We start from the raw sequence: 27,983 nt of genomic DNA, 5'->3' as shown, positions 1-27,983 counted from the left end.
GCACACATACACACACAAAAAAAAAAAAAAAAAAAAAAAAAAAGAGCAATGATGACAAGACGTTGAATCGGTAAGACTACCGAATGAACAATTCTGAGCTCTTCAAAAAAAAAAAATAAAAATAAAAAAAATAAAAAAAAAATGGATTTTTTATCGAATAAAATATGGGTACGCATCTTTTTGGGTCACCCTGTATATATATATATATATATATATATATATATATATATATATATATATATATATATATATATATATATATATATATATATATATATATATATATATATATGTGTGTGGTGCACGAGAGGGTTAGGGTCAACGTGATGCTAACCTAGCCCGATGCTTTTTTTTTTTTCCCCCCTAGCTCGATGCTCGCCGACCCCAAAGCGTGTGTACAACCATAGTTCTTGAGTTAATAAAATGTTAATAAAATCGCTACTGTGCTGTCCTGGCTCAAAGCTTTAAAAAAAGATCGTTCGTAAATTAGCAGTTAGCAGTAAGCTTATTTTTTCTCTTTTACGGCGAACGAAAATATCAGTGTGGGGTACGGTTGTACCAATAAGTATAAAAAAAAAAGTGTTAAAGAAACTCTGACTTGCTAGGCTCACATTATCCCATACAGGGATCACTGATGTGTTTCAGCGAAAAAATAAGAGAATTTGTTAGTGGCAACCTAATTACTGAGCTGGAGTGGCCAGAATATTACACGTGACTGATACTGATGAAAACACAGGACAATATAATATTGTACTGTAATTTCCAAATTTCACAAGTTGCAAATTTGTGGGTATGTGATTGTGTCATTTCACTCACCACGGTGCTGCTTATATTAATTAAAGTGTGCGTGCGCATCAAACTGTGTCAGTCCTGAATATTTCCCCTTTAATTTTATACCAACACAGCGGTCTTAAATAATACTTAATATTCAAATTTACAATAAAAATACCCCAAAAATTTTTCCCCAAAAATACCCCCAGATTCATATATATATATATATATATATATATATATATATATATATATATATATATATATATGAATAAATTAGGGGAGTACTGGCACTTATTTTTTCCACTTAAAACACTGGTTAGATGAGGGCTGTAGTCCTAACAATATTAACCCTTCATGGAGCTCTCATTGAAGCACAGAAAAATTCCAACTTGTTGAGCAATTTCCAGTTCACATCAACCCCCCATAATAGTATGATTAATCTGCGTTAATACATGATTAATGCGATAATGTGTTGTGATCAATTAATTAGGTACAGTAATGCTTTTACATTGACAGCACTGCTATTTACTAGCAAAAATTAGTAATAAATTACTGCAGCAGATAGAATGATGTAATGTATAATTGGCTGCGACAGACTATTGTGATGCGCTGTCAAGATGAAGACTCTTATAAAATGTCACACAAATTCGGCTTTTGTTGTACCCTTTTCTTTTCGTAGCTGACGCATGAAACCCGTCCTTTCCAGACTTTGTGTGGCGTGAAATGTGTGCGTATTCTTCAGAAGACTTCATTTATATCAGTCCCCTGGGGTGTCATGCTATCATATTTTTAGACTATATGCTTCATATCTTACTTATTCAAAAGCCATATGTTGTGAAGAAATTATTTTCTGTCTATTGTTTCCTGGAATGCATTATGTGTTGACTTTTAAATTTATTTCAGAATCTCGCCCAGGAGTCCGTTTTCTAAGATGTTTTTGCTTTTAAGATTTCCAGGATACGACTGTTTGAGCTTCCTTTTTTTTTTCTTTCTTACTACCAACATAAAACGAGATTGTTGCCAAGGGCCAAAGAGAGAATCTCAGAGGTGTTGCAAAAGATAAATGCGGGGTGAAGGCGTGTGGCAGCGAGGTGCACAGACACGATGGGGAGCAAGCAGCAGAGCACTGAATCTTTGGTGTCTCCCATTGACTATTATATAGAATTCATGAATTGAATCTGCTAGAAATACCAACCAGTCAGAGCAATAGGATGTCAAAGCCCAGGTTGCACCAAGCAATACTGCTTGCTATTAAAAAAAAAAAAAAAAATGGTGGGGATTTGTCAGAAGGTAGTTTCTACTGAAAAAAACAAATCAAGTTCGTAACACTTTTTAGTACTGTTGTATTAGGTTAGTAACCCCGTTGATACACAATAAAACACAACAGGTCTTACACATGCATTAGGCTTCTGCATCACACTTCACTGTAACATGATTGTAACAAGGCATACATGAGAAACTTATTTTGATTCAAAATGTATTTTTTTTTTCAATGATATGCAAAATAACATAACAAAAACACCGACGTGTACATAGAGTACACAGAATACACAGAGAACGGAACCGGCGGACAGAACTCCATGGAACACAACTTTCGGATTATGCTACACAACACACTGAAACAATTCAGAAACACTTTTTGCTCCGTTCATACCAAAAATAGGCGTCCCGCTGTTGTGCCAAAAGTATTTACCCCGAACAGAAATTGCATCCCCTGCTGTGGGATATGATAACTTTCACCAAAGAAAAGTGGAGTTTCTTTGAAAATGTGAATTGTAAACAGATATTAAACTTCAAACATCTGGAACAAAACAGAAAAACAGTAACATTCAGTGAGTCGTCTGAGCTTTTTCTATGTATATTTGAGATTTCCTTTTTTTTTTTTTTTCTTGATATACTCTGGATTTAACAGTGATGGGTCGGAAGGGGGGCGCGAGGGGATGCAGTGTACATGCAGAGCACGTGCTCCGCGTCTCCGCAATGCTTGTGAATGTGGATGCTTGTTTGTCTCTGTGTGCCCTGTAATTGGCTGGCAACCAGTTCAGGGTGTACCCCGCCTACTGCCCAAAGCCAACTGGGATAGGCTCCAGCACCCCCCGCGACCCTTGTGAGGAATAAGCGGTCAAGAAAATTGATGGATGGTCAACAATTCAATTTCATGAAAAAAAGTGGGATTTTAATGTAGGCGTATTTACATCTTCTTTTTTCTTTTTTTTAATAACAGAAGGCAGTTGCATGGCATGTTATGCCAAAACTTGCCAGCTGACTGAGTGAATGAGGAAATAAAATGTTCTGTGTGGCTGAAAGGAGGCGGAGACAAAGAGAACCTCGGGGTTCATTGTGATAAACCTGCAACCGACCATGATTGGTTCATAGAATTTTTATTTGGTTTCAGGTGAACTAATGAGCACAAATTCACACGAATTCACACGCACACATGCAAATTCGCACATACGCATGATGATGTTATGTTGAATCGGTAAGACTGCCGAAGAAGAAATAGGGGGGGACAAATTGCTCAAAAATTATCCAACTTTCACAAGTACATTACCATCATCTTATCATTAGAATTTGATTTCTGCAATTTTGCCTGCGATTGGCTGGCAACCAGTCAGGGTGTACCCCGCCTACTGCCCATAGCTGTCATGTCTTGCGCCAGCTGTCTCTGCTCTCAGTTGTTTTTGTCTTTTGCAGCTACAGCCGGGCCAGCGGGGGGCACACAGGACACACGCCACACACCTGTAATTCTTCTGCAATCAGTCAGCAGCTGTATTTAAGTAGCAGCTTAGGCATGACTCACTCGCTGGACTATTATCCTGCTCTTCGCCACAGCCCAAGAATTGCTCCTGTTACCGAATAGCCATTCTTGCTTTGCTCGCCTGGATTTTTGTAAGTTTTGGCTTCCTTGTTAGAACTTTGTACTTCCTACCATTTTCTGGAGCAAGCTCTTGTTGATTAGTCTTTCCGCGTCTGATGTGTGCTTTTTGTTACCCTATATCTTGCCTGTTTGCAAGCTCCTTTTGTTGTACTTTTTGAATCGTGTATTCTTGAAAATTAAAACTTTATCCTTATTATCTACATTTTTGGGGTCTGCCTCTGAAACTTAATAGCTAGATGGGATAGGCTCCGGCGCACCCCGCGACCCTTGTGAGGAGCAAGCGGTTCAATAATAATGCATCAGATTTCTATAGCGCTTTTCTGGACACTCAAAGACTCTTTACATTATTAATTCACTCACACATTCACACTCTGGTGGCAGTTAGCAACTTAAGTAGCCACAGCTGCCATGGGGCAGGCTGACGGAAGCGCGGCTGCGTCCCCTCCGACCACCACCAAACATTCGCACCTTTCATGCACCAGTGTGAGTGACACTGGAGGTAATGTGTGTAAAGTGTCTTGCCCAAGGACACAACGACACATGACTTTTGGGGAGAGCTGGGATCCAACAGCCAACCCTCCCGTTACTGGACGACCGTCTCTACACCCTGAGCCACGGCCGCCACAAATTCGATGGATGGATGCATTTTTGCCAGGGCAGTTTGCCTTGTCCAAGGCAGTTTATAACAAGTATTGCTGGTTTTTGTCACTATATGACTCATTACCATCTGACCCTTACTTGGGTACCAGTTAGGCCGTCTATAACTAATAACTCTAATGCTGTTTTGTTAAATTCCCTGGATACTGTGGTGCCATTGAGAATTAAAACTTGTCCGAACAAGCTTACTCTGTGGTTTACTGATGTAACCAAAACACTTAAACAAACAAGCAAGCAGACAACTTGAGCGCAAATGAGGTGCAACGAAACTTGAGGTCTGTCGTCAACCATGGTGCAATTGCTTGTATAATTATAAAGAAGCTCTCACTTTAGCAAAAACTGATTATCGGTCTTAATATAAAATAACCCTAAATACTTATTTGATACGGTAGCAATGTTAATGTCATGGTTTTGCTCTCAGGCCTGTTTGTTTTCATTCCAGCACCCAAGTGATTGGTGGGCGTTCCCTTCTTAATGACCACACCTGTTCCACATGGTCAATCAATGGACTATAACCCCGGGTTTTCACTGACTGCGGTTGCGGTGCGGTTGCGGTGCGGTGCGTCTTGACTGCGTGCTCCGGACGGGTCAATTTTTTTGTCAATCCACACCGGCTCCGCACAGCTGCGGTCCGGCAGCTCCGTCGCCGCCCACTTCCCAACGTGTTTCGCGGGACCGTGCGCGCGCGATCATGTGGCATTTCACAACGACAAACATACAGAAAGTCTGTGCTTCTTCTGCTATGAGATTCCATGCAGCATCTTTTTTTTGGTTGTCCTTGTAAAGTATATTAATAACGAGAGTCGGGTCAGTGCGTGCTCAAGGCGAGCGCCACTCTTTATTTCTGTCTTCCGCGTCCGGCTGCCGCTCAGTACGGCAAGCGAGACGGGCACAACAAGCAATCGCGAACATCAAACTCACAATACATTACAGTCCTTATAAAAAGGATGTGCCGTGTCATATATTATTTTGTGGTTTTCCACCTCCAATTTATTAAACCTCTCCGCGTCCATGTTCGCTGGTATCTAAACCGTGAATGAGCACATGGCCCGGCGACGCCCACGTCACGTTCTGCTGATAAGCTTGCGAAATACGAGCTGGCGAGTGTTTTTTTCTGAAAGGTAACCGGAAATTTATTTTGAAACTGCGTCGGTCTTCCTGTCCCGCTCGATGTGTTTTGTGCTAGCTTGCCATTTGCCGGAGGCCTACCGCATGCGGCGTCCGGCAAAAATAGAAAATAGGCTATCCTTGCGGAAGGCTTGCGGCACGCCGCAGGCCTTCCGCAGTCAACACGCAACGCACCCGCAAGCGGTGTAGACTGCACCATTCGAATGAATGGAATCTAATTGCTTGCGGCGCCGCACCGCACCGCAACCGCACCGCAACCGCAGTCAGTGAAAACCCGGGGTAAAGCCACTGCGCCACCACTGCCGACTGCCAGATTATTCATCTTGCTCACTGCTGTGCAGCCAAGTGTTTATTCTAGCGTTTTCATAGCCTTTCATAGCCTTTCATAGTCTTTTCACGTGTCTTGTATTACTACGTCGCCCTTTGTTGTACTTTGTAGAATGTTTGGATTTTAGTTTGCGTTCCCTCACCTAGACTTGTAGTGTTACCTTTTACGTGTGCGCTGTTGGCCACGTTTTCCTAAGTTGAACTTTCTATTTCGTGTTATATGATGTTTGCTGTGAATCCTTGCGTTTTGTAAGCAAGTGTTTTTCGTTAATTGCTATTTTTCTCCTTGCCCTTTGCAAGTGTTTTCGGTTGAGTTGTTTTGTACTGGTTGTTTGACCAGCTTTTTCGGTTGTTTGTTTCCGCGCATCCGCAGAATAAATTCTTGATCCTCCTTTCTCTGGTCTGCGTATTTTGGGATCCACTCTCGCCGGCAATCCCGGCCGCGCTTAACAGTTAACACAACACCAGCCGACCTCACAGAGCTCCCCGCATTCAGCTCACGATGCAGTTTTCTACACAAATGATCCACCTTATTAAAGATGAGATTATGGGTTCTGTACGTAAATCTTGGTTAAATCGCGCAGTGTCTGATTAATAGTGACGGTTGGCCTAACAACTGTCCGACGGTGCTTTCTTTTTTTTTTCCAATAAAATATCGCTTGACAACCTTACGCATTTGGTTACTGCGGCAAAACAACTTGCATGCTTGACCCGCTTCCGGGCAAACTGGTTTAAGAATTGTTTATGATCTTGGGTCCTTCCATTTTAAATATTATGAACTTATCACTTTCTAGTGGAACGGTTCCAGTAGCTCTTAAAACAGCTGTTATTCAACCTTTCCTCAAATGACCTAACCTTGAACCAGATAGCCTCTGTAATTATAGGCAGGTATCATATTCACCGTTTATTGCAAAAATAGTTGAAAAAGTTGTTGCGCAACAGCTGAATGATTACGTGATGGGCTCTAACAATCCATATGAACCTTTTCAGTCAGGGTTCAGGGCCGTTCACGCTACTGTCACTTGCTAAAGTGACTAATGATGTTCTCCTAGCAATGAACTCCAATTCCTCGTCAGTATTATTACTACTCGATGTTGGCAAACAATTTTCCCAGAATACTTTCACTGGACTCTTTTCGAAGTAATTAGACCAGTTTTGACCAAGTCAAGTGGGATATTTGGTTGGGAATCAAGGTGGCGATACAAGGTAAGTGGCAGCTTTTATTGAACTTACAATTTTCAGACTTAAGTGCTCACTGCGCCTGCAGATATGATTTTATTTTGAAATGTTGGGCATTATTCAAATCTCCAGAAACTCAGTTTTCAAACAGTGCATAACATGACAGGCAAGCATGCAGGATAGTGAGAGTGAGCCACCCTAATCGCTCTGAAAATGACATGTGTCCCGGAGCCGGGACAACCGAGTGTTAACAGGATCGCGTCTTAAAACATATTTTTATACTCTTGCATTTGGCTTGAATGTTGTGGGCCTGGTGACTGACACTGCTTTCTTTCCCTCCCTTCTCCACGGCTTGCAGAGAGAGTTGTGTCAACTGATTTGGATGCTGCTTTATGGGTTCGGCGCAGGTTGGCCGGGATGAGATCCGGGGCGGACGACCTTGAAGTTGCCGCCATGGAGATAGCTGCCCTGACCAACCGGGCTGGATTTGGATGATGCCACTTCCCTGATGATGTCTTGTTGCAGTGCTTCAACTTCCCTAATGGACTTTTCACTATTCTAGTTACCAGTGACGTGCAGTAAGCTCTAGGCTTGGGTAGGCAGGCAGTCGTAAATTGAAACATACACACCAATTATAAATGTGTGTGTCGGCAGGCGAATGTACAACATATCCTAGGGTGACCCAATTTTAATCGAGGAAAAAAAAAAAAAAAAAGGACACTTAGGCCTAACTATACTTAAAAATGATACTGTTTACTCCAAGATGCTATACATTCAAACTATTTTAATGCCTGCCTCCTCTGTATTGTTAGAAACAAAACTTACTTGACAAAAATGATTGACAGACAATGTTTTAAGCGCATTTTTTGCTCCGCAAACAAATTGGGATGAGCGAGGTTTGTGCCCTTCGCCTCCTGTGAGGCAGCTCATCACTTCGCCACTCAGCTAAAACTCTGGGCCACCGTTGCAGCCGAGGACAATATTCGAACGTTAACTGATGTACGCAAATGTGTCTCTGCTCGTCGCGATAAACACGGTGCAGTGCACTCCGCCTCCCATTTGCCGCACAACGAAAACCGGACAATTTCATTCATTAATAAAAACCCGTCCGGACGCCCGGAAAGAATGTAATAAAGTGGACATCTCCCAGTAAAACAGTCTAATTCCTTGCAAAATCAAGCTTGCAATGTCAAACATCATGAAATAAAAATCATCCACTAAGCCAGTACTTCCTTTTGTAGCATTCTTTGTGAAAAGTACGAATAATTCTCTATCCCTTACTTTGCTGAAGATCCGGTAGCTAAGGCGTTGATCTCCCATCCTTCAAAAGATGACGTTTTTCCTCAAAAGAAAGGCGTGAAAATAGTTTTATATTTTCCAGAGTGGCGTCATCTTACAAGTGAGTTTTGAATTCATGAATGCCCTGTGCAAACGTATGTTCGCATAAGAATAATACAGCTACGTAAAAAAAGCTGCGTAGCAATCTGCCTATTTGCATAAAGGACTTTTCTACTGGGAAACTGACTATGCATGCGCGAACAAACATTGCTATTCAGAAAGGGCTGCTGGAGGCATCGAAAGCGTGTGCCTTCAGCAGAATTTTGCAGCATTTTTGCCTGCAGGCCAGAAGAAGTCGTGAGTCTTTTTTTAATTGAGCTATGAAACTCGCCAGATGTTGCCACTTTCAAAATCTATATAGGTAGTGTAGGCTATGTGAAATGCAAATATAATTTAAATCAATAGAAGAAGCCAATTCATTTTCGTTTCGTCTCAGCCTTGGTTAGGCAGTGCCTACCTTGCCTGTCCTGACCGCACATCACTGCTAGTTATTAAAGTTTAGTATCATAAACTATGTAAATTGTTGTCCATTCTGCATGCTTTATAAGTTTTTTTTTTTTATTTGTCCTATCGAGCCAGTTTTTGCCACGTCTTTTAGACACATATTACAAACATCTTTGAAAGAAGAGAAATTACAAAAGAACTAACCTTGGGTATCATGGAGTTGATGCTGTTTGAAAACAAATTCAATTAAGTTTTTTTGTTATTGTCTTGACTCATGTCATGAAGGAGTGAGATTTGGGTCTTGTCTCGAGTCATGAAGGAGTTGCAACTAGTTTTAGGCTATGTGATGTCATATTATGTGGTCTTAAGAATCTTTAATGCAGTGGTGTCCAAACTACGGCCCGGGGGCCATCTGCGACCCGCCATCCATTTTTCAGTGGCCCGCGACCAGTGTTGCCACAGTTACCTTGAAAAAGTAACTTAGTTACTTTACTGATTACTTGGTTTTAAAAGTAACTAAATTGCGTTACTGATTACTTGATTTTAAAAGTAACTAAGTTAGATTAAAAGTTACTTTTTTAGTTACTTTCAGCAGCTGCCGATAACACCATCTCAACATAAAAATAATGCAGTAGAAACGGGGTTCCAAATACTTTATTGAAAGTGCATTTTTAACATGAAAATAAAGGGTTTTTTTATGAAAAACAAAATAGGCAGTCTCTCCTGACTTCTTGTAACGTAAATACTTTTTATAAAACAAAAAATAAAAATCTATCCTGGTTGAAAATGAAAATCCCCTAAATTCCTCTATTGTTTGTTTGTTCCGCTATTCCAGTGTGTACACATGTATCAGTTTAAATATTTATTAGTAGTTATTGACAGTTATAATTGTTTTTTGGTTTGTTTGTTTTTTCTCTTCAAAATAAGGATCAGGAAAACAAAAGTTTGATAATTTAATGTTAAATATAAATATTTAACCTTTAGACAGACACCAACACAATTAAACAGAATATTTGCACATTGTGAAGTATTTCAGAAACATAAATTTAAGACATGAAATAAACCTACCGTCCAGCCAAAAGAAATATGAAGCCACCTTATGGAACAATAAATCTATCAAACACATTTTAACCACTTAATATATGCAAAAATATTTCCAAAAGTTCATTTCCCTTTTTAATCAACAATTTTTATATTTAACAATTTTTTTTTCTTTTGTCATCACTTTCATTTTTGGTTAATGTATGACATCTTTTTTTGTTTTTTTTTAATCTGAGACACGATGATGACCACAGAATCACTACTGTTTATATTTTGTTTTTTGGGCTGTCGTAATCGCGGGCACGTCTCAGTTCTCCTATCTGCTGCTCATGCTAGTTGTAGACATTGACAGGGAGCCACAAACTGAGAAATGAGATACTTGCAGTGTGCTTTTAGCTTAGCTGGTGTGTTGGCTGTGGGACATACCTGTGTCATTTGAATCCATGCATTGGATCGTCACGGGAGTTATTCTTTTTGGCTCGCGCGCAGTACCAACGCCGGCCCGAGACATACAAGTGCACCGAGAGGACTCGATAGCCATGGGAAATACCGAGATGTACGGCACCGGCTTCTGCTAACTGTCTCCATTTGTATGTTGTCACTCGTTGCGCGCGCGCGCGCCGTGTCGCGAGCACGGAAACACGGAAGTAGCTTGAATGGTGATGCTACTGAAATGTAAACAAAACAAGTAGAGCACGGCGCAGAACTCTTGCTATTGTTATGAAAACCATAAAGCCTCACTCGCAACCGATACGGTCGTTTAGCTCCCCTTGACGAACAATGGTTCGGTCGAATCGTTTTTTTGTTCCACCCCTACTGAAAACGTAACTTGTCTGACGTCACTCCCCCTGGCGAGAGGGCGGAGACGACCTCATCCCATAATGCTTCACGGACCAGTTGAGGATGGAAATAAATTATTTTTTTTTACCACTTTTATGGTCCATAATGCACACTTTTTTGTTGTGTTGTGTGCCTGTTGGTTAATAAAACTAGTAGTAAAAGTATCATCACTTTTGTTTTGAATGTGCAAACCATTCATGACCAGACCATGGCTGAATTCAGTGTGGTGATCAATGACTTCTGCCTCATCTTCGTAGTTAGCAGTAGTTGTTTGTGACTGTTACAACAGTGAGATAGTTTGCCTTCTTCATGAAAATGTGGAGTAACGCATTGATTCTCTGGACAGTAACTTTAATCAGACTACTTTGTAGAATAAAGTAACGCGTTAGACTATTAGTTACTTTAGAAAGCAACTTTTTTGAGTAGCGGCAACACTGCCCGCGACATATGCTAAAAATGGCATTTGACTCAGTTCAAATAAAATAAAAACAAAAATGTTTGGAGATGGTCAAAGTAAGAAGAGAGGGTGTCAAAACACAGGTACTATTAAAGGTTATTTTAGTTAACTAAAACTAACGAAATAAGTAAACTTTAAAAAAACAAAACAATTTCGTTAACGAAATAAAATAAAAATGAAAATGCTTTTTAAAAAACGAAAACTGAAATTACATTTTATGTTTACAAAATTAACTAAAACTATAATTATAGCAAAAATGTCCTTCGTTTTAGTCTTTGGTGTGATTTTTAGTAGATTTATTTTGATATCAACCGGAATAATGACGTTTGAAAGTATGTCACAGAAGTGGCGTCAACTAGCAGCAGCCAATAGAAAAGCACCTTCAGATGACGTCGCTCTCATGGTGTTTTTTTTTTTTATTAAAGATTGCGCACAAGTAATACACATTAAAAAAATAAAAATAAAATACTAATATACTGAAACTAAGTAAAACTAAACTAAAACAAAGCATTTATTAAAGAAAACTAACAGAACCACACTGAAAACTAATAAAAACTAACTAAAATGAAAAATTCCAAAACTATAATAACCCTACTGCCATATTACAAATAAATTGGTTCATATACTGTAGCATTTTTCTAAATATGCAAAAGCACAAATAAATTATTTGTACAATTTTTAGGACAAAACGCAATTTCTCTTCATAACATTATGTGGCCCTTGCGTCCTTCTGATTTTCTGTATGTGGCCCTCAAATGACAAAGTTTTGACACCCCTGCTTTAATGTTATGTGATGTCAAGGATCCTGAATGCTATGTGATGTCAAGATTCTTTAATACTGTATGATGATGTGTGGTGACAGCAATCTTTGGTGCTGTGTGATGTTATTTGATGTCAAGAATCTTTGGTCGCTTTGCTGGGTCAACACCCAATCAGAGAATTCCATGCCATACGATGTCTAGCCACAACCAATGATATTGATAGACTCTCTATATAAGTGTCTGAGAAATGTGTGTGTTCGCCGGATTATTGATCACTGTTCTCTGTGCTTCTCCGCAGCCCAAAGGGGCTTGGCGTCGCGTGATTCTCGATACATTCTCGTTGCTTTTCGTTAAGTCAAGTTATGTGAATAAATAGTTAAAACCTTATTTGTGTCTGCGCTTTGGGATCCAACCCTTCAGCACACAACAGTTATAGTGCAGAGTCATAGCATAAAATATCTCAAGTCTTCTTTGTAAGCAAGGGTCGCAGCACCCGGCACAAATCAAGAGTCTTCATACCTGCCTGCGGCTATGAGCAACACGGATGGCGATTGAACCAAGCGCACAATGGAGAACTAATGTTAGGTGAGGGAGGAGTGAAACAGGTGATGCTGTCGTGTTGTAGCTCTGACATTCAGATTTTGTATCCCTTTTGTAAGTATTCAAATATATAACACTACTATTCCTCCTATGTGTTTCTTCTTTTGAATTCCAGGACTGTGCTCCTCACACACTGTCAAACATGACAAAGAGAGCAACCACTTTGGCAACAGAGGCTCTTCAATGAAAAAAACCTGCAACACCAGCAGTTGCTGCATTCAAGCATTACAGATATACTGGTGGAGGAAGAATCTTGCATTTTGATGCATGAACCTCGGTCAGAGCGCTACCTCACCAACCCGCCCAGCAGGTGCTTTAATCAAAAAGAAGAAGCAAAGGCATTTGCAGCTGGGCTTAATGGAGGGAAGCGGCCCAAACTCTCGGACTGAATAAAAATGAGTGCGCTTGGGTCTGACACTGGGCTGCCTTCTTAAACGCTAAGACAGATGGCAGAGCTGGATATGACTCTTCCCTGGCAGGACTGGATGAACAAGACTAATGACATGACCAAGGAGAAGGGCATGCACCAACCAATGTACCAATCGACAAAGCTAATAGACTTTCCTGTCAAAGAAAAACTGAATATTTGCAAACAACCATCCATCCATATCCTTGACCGCTTATTCCACACAAGGGTCGCGGGGGGTGCTGGCGCCTATCTCAGCTGGCTCTGGGCAGTAGGCGGGGTACACCCTGGACTGGTTGCCAGCCAATCGTATGGCACACAGAGACGAACAACCATCCACATACACAAGCACACCTAGGGAAAATTCTGAGCGCCCAATTAACTTGCCATGCATGTCTTTGGAATGTGGGAGGAGACCGGAGCAACCGGAGTAGACCCACGCGGGCACGGGGAGAACATGCAAACTCCACTCAGGAAGGCCGGAGCCTGGACTCGAACCGGAGTCCTCAGAACTGGGAGGCGGACGTGCTAACATATTTGCAAACACAAATACAAAAAGGCCCTTCTTCCAATACATGACAGCATATACCGTATATGAATAGTAAAACATTGATTCAGTAAAGTGAATTTTGGCCAGAAAAACAACAGCCTCCTGATTTGGCCTGTAACAAACTAATGCCTCTACATATACACTGTACACAATTCCAGAGAATAACACAAAGTGGACCCTCAGATAGGTGACAATTAATTACTATGAGCCTTCCGTTGCATCCATGAATCCATGCCAATGCACTTAATTTTATGCATGAGCATATAAACATAAACAGACTGTTAGTTGAAGAATGACGACTTTAGTGGTCTAGCAATACCTTGACACATTCTAATGGCAAAGAATCACACCTGCAGTATCGTTATGAAAATATATCATCTTTTCATCCCTGGTTTCTGATTTTTTTATTTTATTTTTTATCAAATAGAATACATTGTATATGGGTCATTTGGGTATTACATGGCTGAAAGCTTTATTCTTTATGCATTCTCCTTGTTGCATTGACGTTGCTAGGTAACCAGCAGAGACTTCACAAAGTTCCTGATCCTAGCATGAGTGCCAGCCCAACTATCCTTTTAAGACTAGTCTTTAAACTACAGATCCACTCAATAGCCTTTTTTAATCGTGTTCTTCTTTTTGGTCATAATGATAACTTAGATTTATATAGTGCCTTACAATGAACCCAATGACGTGGTCTTCGTCCAGTATTTTACCAAGAGCGCTGCATTGTGAAAAACAAAAAAACACAACAACATAATAATCTGTAAATTTTACGAAAAAAGAAGCTGAAGTAAATGTACATCAATTTTCTGTTGAATGAAAAAGAATATTTGGCTAATATTTCAGTAAGATTTACATGCAGTTTCATTAGTGGCAAGAAGACCCAACTGAAGTCTTGAAATAAGCGTTCCATGCCCGCCCGTGGTAGGTGAATTTCGCAAAGTAGAATCCATAAAATAATAATGATAATAATAATAATAGTTCTCCAATAATTGCTAATTCTATCTGTTACCTTAATGAGCTCTTCTTGCAGAGTTGTGTAAACGAACCTCGATGAAGTTAATTGCCTTCAATTAACTTCTACAAGACACATTCGCCTTACTGTGTACTGTATGTGCCAGCGTGTAACAACTGTGGTAAAAATTGCCCACCAGGCTTCGGCCTTCCTGGTGGAGTTTGCATGTAATCCCCGTGCCTGCGTGGGTCTTCTCCGGGTACTCCGGTCTCTTCCCACATTCCAAAGACAAGCATGGCAGGTTAATTTGATGCTCTGATTTGTCCCGAGGTGTGCTTATGAGTGTGGATGGTTGTTCGTCTCTGTGTGCCCTGCAATTGACTGGCAACCCGTTCAGGGAGTACCCTGCCTACTTCCCGAAGCCAGCTAGGATAGGCTCCAGCATCCCCCCGACCCTTGTGAGGAGTAAGCGGTTGGATGATGGATTGATATATCTGTTCTAAATGTACAATAAAATATACAATATTTTTGCCCTAAGTTTCATAATCTCTTTTAACATAAAAGTGGGGGAAAATGTTAAACTAATAGAAATATGGCTGCATCTTTTAGTCAATGATACAGTAATTTCATAATAATTAATAAAATTGAGTTAAAATTAAAAAGATATCCTGTACTGTAAAAATCGAGTGTGATATTGATTTGTGTTGAGGGCATTTTTCTGCCACTAGATGGCATAATTGCAATTGTAAGACATTGGTGACAGCTCAGTGCATTTTTCTATTCATACTAATAGCTTTCTAATCTTTAACATGAAGTAACTTGTGAAATTCTGCACATTTTTAAAATTACAAAATACAACTTAAAGCAGCTATATGGAAGATTTAAAATTTCAAATCGCTACTGCCACCTGTGGCCGAAAACAAACTGCACGCTCGTACACGCTGCGCGCACTCGTACGTGCACGACCTCAATACTGAAGACTGGGCTCTTCATATCCAATTAAACTATGTTTTCAGAGGTAATAAGTTTTATAATGTTATACAAAGCTGGCCACTTCACGGGATGAGACTCTCGATCCCCACTAAACAATCGATGTTCATGGGACGTGCAGATCATATTGCTTTAGTCGGTCGAAGTCCAGTCCTGTGCTGTACTCCAAAACGATGTGCAAATTACGTCAATTAATTGGACCTCATTCCAATGTTAATATGCAGTTACATATTGTAGTCACCCCGCTCGACGGACGTCAACCTGATTCAAGTCATTATTAGTGTATGTCGCCCCCAGGCTAGCGTCATTGTGCGTTAGCCGAAAGGTGGGCTGTCATTTATGGAAATTGACGGTTGTGAAAAACATTAGACCCATTCACTACTTAGTGTGATACGGCCGTGAATGTTATCGCCATTCAGTAGTACCGTTCACATTCCATTAGCATAAGGTAGCTACAAAAGGCTGTTTTCACGGAGGAAAATAAGGCAACATTTAGCCTGATTGAAACGCCGCGGAATGGAACGTCTGTTCTTCATAAAGTCATTCTGTTCTATTACATTCAACTTTGCCGCCCCTTTCACGCTAAATGTTGCCGTCCACCTCACTTTCACCCCAATAGTTACGACCAAGAAGTGATCGATCTTGAGGTTACTGCTATTTGAAAACAACAAATTTTTTTCTAAATGTCAAGATACTCGCTTCTTACCTTTTGGAGTAGAAAGCCAGCTGTGAATCACTTTCCTAATCCAAGTCCGATCTCAACTCTCTCCACTGCTGAAATGTCAAACCAATGTTCACTCTCGTTCTTGCCCGGCGTCGGTCACTATCAAGTTTAGATTTTTTTTTTTTTCGTGGCACTTGACATTGTTTTCATTTTTTTTTTAAGCAGCCTTCCGCGGAGTAAAAGCGGGTGTCTGGGGCAGCGAAAATCTGTACTAGTTCCGTCTTCCCGACTACAGGAAACAACTGACGAGAACGTGCATGACGTCACATCCCGCAGACAGAGGGCGGGAAATTCGAAGGATTCGGACCGGACGCTTCCTAAATAATATTGGCCAGAGGCTTGTAGGAGTACCCATTGTGAACAGCTAAGATGTTGATCTACTAATTAGAATATGTTTCAGTCATAAATGGTCAAATAAAAAGGCTATTGTTAAGATATTTTTTGGGGAAATCCTCCATATAGTAGCTTTAACTGCGGTCTCCACAAATATATGCATTATTATGAAATTTCTTACTGCTAGATTTTGGCGTGGACGTTTCTGTGGCGTTGCGACTGGAATTCTCCCAGTACAGACTTTCCAAGTAAGGGGCGGTGATTAATCGTGCATTTAAAAATATTAGTGGCATTAAAAGAACTTTAAATTTACTAAAATTAACACACTAATTTTGGCATCCCTATTTTTCATATTTGTACTTTCAAATTAACATTTTTGAATAGTCAAGTCATTAACAAAATATCACTGTAAATTAACATTGTTTTAGTCAGGGGCGCAGATGGCATTTTGCAACTGGGGGGACAAAAAAAAAAAAAAAAAAAAGCAACTTCTCCCTCACTGTCACCTCCTTTCTCTTCTTTTTCTGTCACTGTTTCTTTTGTCTTCATTCTGTCTGTTTCTTACGGAGCCCCTAAGGTGACATGGTAGAAAAAAAAACAAAAAACGTTCCGTTCCCTCGCAAACATCTTAGTGTTCCCTCGCAAAGATTGCGAGTGATCGCAAACATCTTTGCGTTCCCTCACGAAAAACTTTGCGTTAACACAATCTTTGCGAGGGAATGCAAAGTAGTTTTTTTCGCCTACCATGTCACCTTAAGCGGCGTCGTAAACACTTCCGGGTCATCTTCCATGTGAACAAAAGCGCCGACGATGGAACGCTTGTAAACATGAAACAAAGCAGTGGGAAAGTTTTCCCAAAGCGACTAGGATGGAGCATTTATTTTCCCACTGCTTTGTTTACACGTTCCATCCTCGTCGCTTTTGGTCACATGGAAGATGACCCGGAAGTGTTTACAGCGCACCTAAGGTGACATAGGCGAAAAAAGGTAGGCGAAAAAAACAACTTTACGTTCCCTCGCAAAACAACTTTGCATTCGCAATCTTTGCGATGGAACGCAAAGTTGTTTTGCGAGGGAACGCAAAGTTGTTTTGCGAGGGAACTCAATCTTTGCGTTCCCTCGCAATCTTTGCGAGAGAACGCAAAGTTTTTTGCGAGGGCACGCCAAGTTTTGTTTTGTTTTTTTCTACCACGTCACCTTAGGGGCTCCGTAGTTTCTCATTCCTCTCGCAGTAATTTTTTATTGTGGCTGCTGAGCCCAGGCATATCCTCTCTTGATTGACTGCCTATCTTTCATCAGGAATTGCCTGCATTAGTCCTAATAAAAACAATAATAACAATAATAATAATAATTAATAATAATAATTATTATTATTATTATTATTATTATTATTATTATTATTATTGTTGCTGTTGTTGTTGTTATTATTATATGCCCTGCGATTGGCTGGCGACCAGTTCAGGGTGTACCCCGCCTACTGCCCATAGCCAGCTGAGATAGGCTCCAGCACACCCCGCGACCCTTGTGAGGAGTAAGCGGTTCAGAAAATGAATGGATAATAATAATAATAATAATAATAATAATTATTATTATTATTATTATCATTATTATTATTATTATTATTATTATTGAGATCTACAGCATATTTTTTTTATTTACATTTAGCCTTCTGGTAGAAGCACCTGCTGTTTGTTTTCTATCTGTGCAGATTTTTTTTATTTTATTTTTTTGAGACAAGCAATTCAACATGATGAAAGTATTAGGCTAACATGCATGTCTTCAACACGCAAAACATATGACGTGAAAGTCTACTTACACCATTTGTCTTTTGAAAAAAACACATTTATTGTTTTTTGTTTCTTCATTTTTGCATTACAAGCTACATGTTTCTCGTCAGCTGCACTTGACTCTCTACTGTGAAAAAATAAGATGGCTCAATTTTTAAAAAGAATGTGACTATTTACACGCATATTTTAAGTACTGCTTTAGTTCATCCAGTGTTGAGTACATGCCGCAAGACCTACCTAGCTAAAGTGAAAATATAAAAGCAAGTGTGATTAGTGACTTTTTTGACGGTGTGTTCCAGTTCCACTGAGCGTGAGAATTTTAAGACCCAACACCATAATGCAGGAATTGTGTGCTCCCCTTTGCCTCACCCACCAGCATTAAATTAGTACACGACACAAAATGATTTTTCAAATCTTCCGCATCCATTTTCTGAACCGATTATTCCTCACAAAGGTCGAAAAGATGTTTTATCTTTGGAAAACGCCGCAGAACCTACACATAAAAGCTCTCACGTGATCACACGTGACTTCACAAACACAGGCTCTTACGGGTATGCTCCGATGGTTGCCGAATGTTTCCGAAGAGTACCGGACCCGCGTTATAAATGAATGTCTGCAAGGAAATACTACCTTTGGAAAACAATTCTTATGGCCAAGGGAACCCACGTTTATACAAAATGACATCGGGTTGGCTGCCCACCACCCGAAGATTGTTGTGTGTCTGTTTTGTTTGAGTGGGGTTTTGTTTTATTTTGGAGAAAGTGTTGGTTCTCTGGTATTCTTGTGTGTTTCCCCTGTCTCGTTTATGTCTGAGTAGGTCCACCTGTGTGTCATCCCCCTTCCCAGTGTGTGGTGCTAATTGGTTCCCTCTGCCTGCTGTTTCCCAGCTGTGTATTGTTAGTGGCTCGTTAGTGTTTGTATTTAGGAAGTGGTGTTTGTTTCACGCGTCATGGGAGCATTACCTTACCTTTTCTTGTCTTGTCCAGTTAAGGGTGTTAAGCTGAGTTGTAGTTATGCTTTGTCTGGTCAAGTTTTGCTACGTCTGGTCAAGTTTATCTACATCTGGTCACGTTTCCTCACTCTGGTCAAGTTTCCCTACGTCTGGTCTAGTTTCTCCACAAGTCTCCACGTCTCCTCAAGTCTCCACGTCTCCTCAGGTCTCCACGTCTCCTCAGGTCTCCACGTCCCCTCCAGTCTTCACGTCTCCTCCAGTCTCATGTCTACTCCAGTCTCCACGTCTCAATGTCTCCTCAAGTCTCCAGTCTCCTCATCCTCTCCAGTCTCCTCGTCTACTCTAGTCTTCTCCACGTCAACCCTAGTCACATCATGCCAAGTCATCTCCACATCATGCCACCTCTGTCCACGTTCTGCCGGGTCGGTCCCGTCAAGTCTGTCCACGACTTGCCCAGTCAGTCCACATTCAGTCCAGTCAATAAAGTTATTCTCATACCTGCCTTTCTTCCCGTCTGGTTCCTCCGCCTTTGGGTCCCACCTCATCCACACCATAACAAAGATAGCTGTGATAGCCTGCAGGCTCCAGCCACCACTCTCGTGACCCGAGTGAGGGAGAAAACGGATGGTTTATGAACGCTACGTCTGACTGGTATGATATATATTTATTGCTCCTTCCTGGTTCGTCATATCAGAGAACTATTTTGATTGGTTACATTCCGTTCGCGTCATATTCTGCGGAGTCAACTCACTCAGCCTACCCAATGTACACTTTCACAAGTTTAGCTTGGAGAGGGAGGATCAAAGTCGGGTCCCCCCCATCCCTAGTACCATCTTAGCCTATGGTTTTAGTGTTTGTCTATTTACTGTACACATTTTTCTGTCATCATGTTACAGCATTTTATTGTAAATTTCAAAGCCACTTTGCACAGTACGGTAAGTGGTAAGTACGTTTGAACGGGTCCAGGCTCGGATGTTGGCTCAGCTTGTTTGCATGTTTGTCTCGTGGGTTTTCTCTAGGACAACCAAAAAAAAAAGAAACATGTTTGTCAATTAATGTTTGTCTATATGTTGTGGCCTGTGATTCCTCTCCTCTAAAGTCAGCTGGGATGGAATCTAGACTTGAATAGGACAAGTGCTATAAAAAGGAAGGGTAGATGGGTACTAATTTAGAATTATTAAGTAGTCCATGCCAATGACAAATGAATATATCTTGTTTAAAGTTCCAATCTTTGTTTATAAATGTCATCAATATAAGAGTGTCTTACTTTTTATCCCTGATGCAATTTCCGCAGCAAACTACAATAGATCTGTGTAATTAAAGACTGTGCTCGAGTTACAGTTGTTTTATAAGAACCTTTGCCAGATGGCAGTTATTAAAACTGATCTCTTTCCAGCCCTCAACATTTTTCATTTGTATTACGCCTCAGTGACTAAGTAATTGTGTATTCTCTTGAAGAAAGAAAAGGTTTAATAGCACTTGTGGGATGCTTTTTAAGAATGAGCCAGGAGACCAAATGTTCCACTGGAGGTAATTCCATTGTATTCGTCATCCCAGCTATAAATTTCAAAGCACTGACATGCAAGGACAGGATACATTCAAGAACTGAATGCATCGCACTGGCTTCTTCACAGCAGCACTTGAGGGCTAAAAGACAAATTATGTTTTGCTAAATTGAGTGGAGACATATTTTCAGATTCACTGTGAGAACTCCAATCTAAAACATCTAAAGCCTCTGTATCTGAAATGTGTTTGTCTAAACGTTCTAAATATTCTCAGGTCATGATTATCTGCTCATGAATGAACAATGAAGTCTGCTCTGAAGGTGTTTTGTGAGCCCCTCGTGTTACCGCTGCCTCAGGCAATCTTCACCCTCAGACACCTTTCAAATAAAACATACAGGAAATGTGTAGGATTTCTTCAGCAGGGAAACCACTGTCATGCTCCAGACAGCAATCCATTGATAATGAAATGTCATGCATCTCTTTCATACATTTTCCATTGTAAACCAGAATCACATTTGACAGAACAAGAGAGTTGCACTTTCAGTTAATATAGGTAAATTATAGATTGACGGAGAGCCAGGGTGAAGTGAATGAGTGGTTGGGTTGTTTAACTGCTAAGTACTTTGTTAGATACACATTATAGCTAGATGATAGACAGATAGGCAGATAGGCTAATGGCTAAGTCGGTAAGTAGTTGGGTAGGTAGGTAATTTGGTCTAGAGGTGAAATGAGTCTGAGTAATTTGAGTGCCTCGGGTACCTGCTTATTTAGTGTACACTGTCAGGAAGTCACTCAAACTAGCTGCAGCAACACTTGTTCATGCTGTAGCACGTGTTTTATTGCCACTTTGTTTTCATGAGTATTTCCCTGTGAAAAGTGATTTTGTGTTGTTACTTTGTGCACAAAATATTTTTTTTTGCACTTGATCTCTGCTTCTTGTGTCCTGGCCTTGTTTTTGCCTCACGGCACGTAACATATTCATCATGGAAACGTGTCACGGCATAACAGCTGACTTGACTTGTCACTGATGTCAACAACATCACGTTTTCTTTAAATCAAGTTCAAATCGCTAATGAAGGATGATAAAAAAAAAAAAAAAAATACTTAACTACTGGTACTTAATTTCACTGATATTGTATTATCCGGTGGCTGTTACCAGCGTTGAGCGGCAGCTCCAGAGTTAGCAGCTAGCAGCGTCAAAAAGCTAGCCACTAAACAAGTGCGAGAGCTAGGGTTGCCAACTGTCCCGTATTAGCCGGGATGCCCCGTCTTTTGGGCTAAATTGTTATGTCCCGTACGGGAACTCAAAAGTCCCATAAAATAATTCTCAATTCTTACACTAAATGCAGCAAAGGGCATCTTTGTCATTTTTGGACCACGACTGCTCCCGTAGGTTGACAAGTGACAAGGAAGTTGCTCGTAGCCAATAAAATGAGTCGCTGGGTGTGACGGTATATGTGGAGCTCTTGCAAGGTAGAGAAGCAACTAATTAAAAAAAAAAAAAAGAGAGAGAGGTGCTTCCTGGTTTCGTCACAGCTTCATGTCGCCTACACTCTAAACGCCGATCTTAATACGTCAGCTGCGAACGTATCATATCAGCGGGAGCAATACAAGGGGCATTCTCGTACTATTTACGAACAAATACTGCGAGAATTTAGCTTGCTGGCAGGTTACGCAATCAGAGCTTAACACAGCAAACTGCACTCTACAGGTCCTAGATCAGCTAAAACGGCAATGTCACGAAGCACGGCACCTGTCAGCCAATCACAGGCATCGTCACGTGCATTTGTTGTAGCGGCTTATACTGCGTAAGTGGCTAGGAAATAATAATAATAATAATAATAATAATAATAATAATAATAGTAATAATAATAATAATAATAATAATAATAATGTGTAGTGTTGTCTGGTCTGTTAGGAAGAGAGAATGGATAAACCTGTAAGAAAGAAAAGACTGTGCTGTTACAACAAGTATCCATGGAAAACGTAAATTTGGTGAGTCACGCTCCTCTTTTGCATTTTATTTGAATAAACTATTTGCACCTGTTTTTTTGTTTGTTTGTTTGTTTGTTTGTTTTTTAGGGAAAGAGACAAATTGTGGTTTCTTTGAGGTTTAGTATGAGGTTACATAATGATGGCCTGCAGTAAGGATTAAAGGGAATGTACAAACTTTGTGCATTTCAAATCTAATCAGAATATACACTGATTTCACACATCATGCTCACACCACCACAGCACCGTGCCGTGCACCTGTCCCTTATTTTGGGATGAGAAAGTTGGCAACCCTCGCGAGAGCCGTTAGATTACTGTACTTTTAAAAAGTGTAAATGACTGCACATTTGATGCTGACAGCTTGACACAATTGCCGTGTTATTATTATTTTTTTTTAACCAACCAGGCTTACGTAAATATGCGGTTTTAGCTGCTGCAGTTCTGTTATCACTTTCTACCTGTACATCAAGAAGACTTTGAGAAGATTTGGAAAAGACTCTTGTAAAACTACCATTTCACAAAAGCTCAAATCTAAAGACAGGTCATAGAGTTTTTAGTCTTAGCCTAGTCTCAGGGTGAGATTTTACAAAGACTGAATTTTGTAGGGTCACTAATTAGAGAAAAGACTATAACAATATTTATTTTATGCATTGTGAAAATTTTCATCATGCTCCTGGTAGAAACCTACAAAATTGAGAAGCAGAAGCTGTTTGCTACAGCTGCTAGTGTATGCAGTAGTTTGTGCAGGAAAACAAAAACGAAGAACAAGAAGAGTGAAATCAGCAGCTCAAATGATAAAATATGTACTGTATGTATATAATATATACATACGTATCATATTGTATAAAAACATTTTTATCAGCATTTGAATAAATAGTTGTGGTTGTCCCATCAGAGAATCAATCCCATGCCACTACGCATAATCAGTGTGGGAGTGTTGTGCTTAAGTCACTGAGTTAAGCAGTTGCTGATTTGTTTGACAGTGCCATATACAGGTGTTTGTCAAAAAATTTGAATATCCTCAAAGTTGAATAATTTCCGTAATTCCATTCAAAATGTCAATTTCATAGATTATAGATTCAGGGCCGCCCACAATTTAAGTGATTTCAAGTATTTGTTTGTTTATCTTTACATTGTTTGGGCTTCCAGCTCATAAAACCCACAAAAACAGGATGTCAAAAAAATTCGAATACTGTGAAGAAAACACCATGCATACTTGCCAGTGTTCTGCATGGGGAAAAAAAAGCTTGGATGGATGGATGGTATTTTCAAAACTATATGCTAATCTTCAGGAGTTGGTTGGGAATCACTTAATCACTGCCTCCATGTACTTGTGGTCCTGGAAGTTCAGGCTTTCTTGATGCTTGCTGTCACTTCTTTGTTTTTGGGTCTAGTGGCCATCAATTTCATCTTAATAGTACTCTATTACAAGAGGAAAACGAGGGCTACAATCCATCCATCCATCCATCCATCCATCCATTCATTTCTGTGCCCGCTTATTCCTCACAAGGGTCACGGGGTGCTGGAGCCTATCCCAGCTGGCTTAGGGCAGTAGGCGGGGTACACCCTCAACTGGTTGCGGCTACAATACAGAAACAGGAAATAGAAGTGATTGTAGTTCAATCAAAACAGCCAATTAACAAAGAAATTATAGTAAAGTTACACATTTTTACTATTAATTTCTCAGTAATTAAACCGTCATCTTTTTTTTTAAGTTTTAAAGTTGCATTTTACAGTTTATTCCCTTAAATAACAGACAAATATTTGTGAAAATGAGATTCATTTGGGGCGGCACGTTGCTCGAGTGGTTAGCACGTCCGCCTCCCAGTTCTGAGCACTCCGGTTCGAGTCCAGGCTCCGGCCTTCCTGGGTGGAGTTTGCATGTTCTCCTCGTGCCGGGTACTTCTTCTCCGGGTACTCCGGTCTCCTCCCACATTCCAAAGACATGCATGGCAGGTTAATTGGGCGCTCCAAATTGTCCGTAGGTGTGCTTGTGCGTATGGATGGTTGTTCGTCTCTGTGTGCCCTGCGATTTGCTGGCAACCAGTCCAGGGTGTCCCCCGCCTACTGCCCAGAGCCAGCTGAGATAGGCGCCAGCAACCCCCGCGACCCTTGTGAGGAATAAGCGGTCAAGAAAATGGATGGATGGATGGAGATTCATTTGTGAACGTATTTTAACAATAAATATATGTATTTTAACGTTTGTAAAGAACAGAAATATTGTGCTTTCACAGTGGCAGTGATTTCATGTTATTTTGCAAGTCTATTTTTGTAAATTGAATACAGTATTTGAAAAAGTCAAGAAATAAATCTGTAAAGTAATGTAAGTGATATGGAGTGGTTGAGTAGGTAGCTGTACCTTTATGGCTGGGCTTCTTTTGGACAGGACCTACATTCTCTGGACTCTCTGGTAATATGGCATGAAACCAGTGGCGATGCAGGTGTTGGACTCCCAGTCTTCGGGAGGCAGGCCAGCGCTGCCCCAACTTGGCATCAGCACCAGTTGCAGACTGAGCTGCTGCCCATTTGGAGCGCGCCCTCACACCAAAGCTGGCAGTCCCAAGAGTGGTTGGCGGGGCCGCGAGGGACAGCAAGGGAGGAAGCGCGAGGAGGCTTGGCTGGGCTACTCGAATGTTGGAGCGTTGCATGAGCAAGATGCTGCCTGCCATGAGATAGGCAATGCCCAGGCACAGCAGCAGCATTTGAGCCTGCTTCAAGGGGCAGTGCAGTCTGGAGAGCAGCACCGCCATGCTCACTCCGGTTACAGTCTCTCATCAAAGAGGAGGGCCATTTCATGGATTAGGTGCGAGGACAACAGATCTAGTAGCCTACTTACAACTTCATAATCTTGTCAGGAGCTGCAGCTTTTGGGAATGTCGCAGACATTTAGTCTTGGTCCTTTGTTGGCACAGAGTCCAACAGTGCTGGTGGAACAATGGATGTGTCACAGCAGTGACTCCAGGACGGTCCTTGGGAGAGATACACACATACAGGCACATTATATATGCAGCTGGATTTAAAGCACACATATGTATTTCTGTTAGTGAGCCGAGTCAGATAGAAGAAAAGCATTGGCCTGGAGCTTTAGATATAGTCCAAATTGACATGTGGGTTTGTGTTTGTGCCTTGCAGCCTCTTGCAACATCTCCCCTGATGTGTTGTTCATTTCAGTTCTCATGTTTGTTTCAAATTCATAACCTAGCCCGGAGAAAGTTTTTTTTTTTTTTTTTACAATTTTTGAGACTGTATTCTGTTGCATGTAACCTAAAAACGGAAGGCACTGTGCTGTTTCATCAACCTTTAATAAATTTTTTTAATCTGGATTATCTTTTAGTGCAGATGTTCCATTTACTTGCAGCAGTATCTGAATGACATCATGGAATTAAAAAAAGAGCCCGGGAAGCACATTAAGCATAGGGGTGTGCTCAAAAAATCGATACGGCAATATATCGTTGCGGGCCTCATTACAATACACGTATCGATACGCAGGCGTCAGAATCGATATTGCTCGTTAACTTTAAATAGGCAATTAACGTTTGCCTTTGCAGCTTGCATTGTCCCTAAAATAATAAAAACCAGCAGCAGTTGAAGTTAATTGCCTTCAATTAATGCAAAAATAGCTCACCAGTGATTGGACACTGTCTTGCTAAGAAAAATGAAAGCAGAGAAAGAATATCAACATTTATTTACTTATAAACTTAACATGGCATGTGTCTTAATGTACCAATTTTCTGATATTTTGTTTAAAAACGAAATAGAATGTGTTACATGAAAAAAATGCTGTTTTTATTTCCCCAACTATTTCGAATAAGCACATTTTAGAGCTGTGAATTGAATACTTTGATATTTTTGCTCATATCGGCTCATGCATATTAATACATTTTCCCGGCGTGTCTGTGAAAGCTGCTTGCTCTCCAGTGCGTGCACATTTAAACCAGGCATGCCGCTTGGTGGTAAACCAGAATAGCTGCTAACAAAAATATTTTTGTCAGTCAGCATAAAAAACATATCCTTTAGGCATACATATGACTATTATAAAATGCAAGTAAATTAATGTAATATATCGGGATACGTATCACCTTGAAAATCAAGTATTGGGATACATATGTATCACGATACGTATCGTATCGCGACCCCTGTATCGTGATACGTATCGTATCATGAGGTTGGCGGCAATACCCAGCCCTAATTAAGCATGCGTATGAGGTTTATCACAGCAAGCTGACCTCTTACATTTGCTTCCATTTGGAGATAAATTTGGTAATATCTTCAAACGATGAAGGAGATGCTGACTGCATATTTATTCTCAGGTTAGACAAAGTGTTTGGAAAACGATGGTCACTTTCAAAAGCCTCTTCTGTCCCACATCCAAATTTGTTTTGTGCAGCCCAAAGAGGTTCCCATAAAACAAAATGCCCTTCATCTCAATTCTATTACTGCCTCACTTGTGCACCCACAAAAAGTATGGGTGCAGTGCTCCAGACGACAGAAGCAACAGTTTGCTGAATAAGTTAGGTTCAATTCCACGTTTGAATACATGAAATTGCATGATATCATCGTCGTTCCCATGATTTGTTCAAGCTGGTGGGAGCCCGAAAAGCGAATGAAGCAAACAGAGTGCATGTGCACGTCACGTATTAAAGAATCCGAGGTCTGCAATTTCCAACAATCCCTCTCACTAAAATTCACCACTATTTACATAGGAGAATGTTTGAACAGAAAGATTACCTTCAACAATCGTGTGTATCCACGAACAGCAACGATCACTTTGGTTATTATGGCCGTCCTGCCTCGCTCCGGTCACCTCAGCTCGCCAGCGTTTTTAAAACTGCTTTTATATAATCTCCCTCTCTTACTCTCGGTCTCACTCGCTGTCCCTCTCTCTCACTGTCTGTCTGCTTGACACCCGCCCCCCCCCCCCCTCTCTCTCTCTCCACGCGTTCGCCGAGACCGCGATAGAATGTACTGTACCATGTATGTGTGTTCGCGCGCGCACGTGCATATCATTTGCATCGGTGATGTGCAAGCGTCACGGCGTCTTCACAGCAAACGGGTGAGTCGTGTTCAGTAATCCGCAGGGTGTTCTACACGGTGCCGTATCCGTCGCACCGAGCTTGACACACCACTACGGCGAGTTTTCAAAACGGGGAATATATACATCAACCACACTTTACTGTTGGAAAGACAGTCGGCTTTGTAGAAACAAGGAGTGATAAGTAGCGACACATGAAGAAACAATATGAATCTCAGCTTGGTTTGGCACTATATAGGTACAGCATAACGAGTGGACTTCACCATGACTCATAGAAGACGCATTAAAAGTCAGTCATCCATGTGTGACCCAGTTGACGTTTTTACATTTCAGC

The 27,983-nt window shown here is 40.7% G+C and overlaps 1 protein-coding gene across 6 annotated transcripts in view; it reads right to left on the bottom strand.

The window, feature by feature from the left end:
* LOC144006685 (sialate:O-sulfotransferase 1-like) overlaps positions 1 to 27,589 on the bottom strand; it is a 236,931-nt gene extending 209,342 nt beyond the window's left edge. For 4 of the 6 annotated variants that reach the window (XR_013279902.1, XR_013279901.1, XR_013279904.1 and 1 more), the window contains exons 1-2: positions 27,346 to 27,589; positions 24,977 to 25,586 (exon numbers count right to left, since the gene is read on the bottom strand). Coding sequence is in view for 2 of the 6 variants with exons in the window: in XM_077505671.1 (XP_077361797.1) it covers positions 24,977 to 25,367 (391 nt within the window). In the remaining 4 variants the exon portion in view is untranslated. Of the gene's footprint in view, positions 1 to 10,192; positions 10,967 to 24,976; positions 25,587 to 27,345 lie in introns of those variants that run through there. The other 2 variants (XM_077505671.1, XM_077505672.1) reach the window with 2 other exon arrangements.
* Between the last annotated feature and the right edge of the window lie 394 nt (positions 27,590 to 27,983).

The sequence above is a fragment of the Festucalex cinctus genome, chromosome 18, assembly GCF_051991245.1.
Source record: "Festucalex cinctus isolate MCC-2025b chromosome 18, RoL_Fcin_1.0, whole genome shotgun sequence".
NCBI classification, from domain to species: domain Eukaryota; kingdom Metazoa; phylum Chordata; class Actinopteri; order Syngnathiformes; family Syngnathidae; genus Festucalex; species Festucalex cinctus.
The sequence above is the reverse complement of the archived record's forward strand: the minus strand, read 5'-3'. Positions and strand labels throughout refer to the sequence as shown.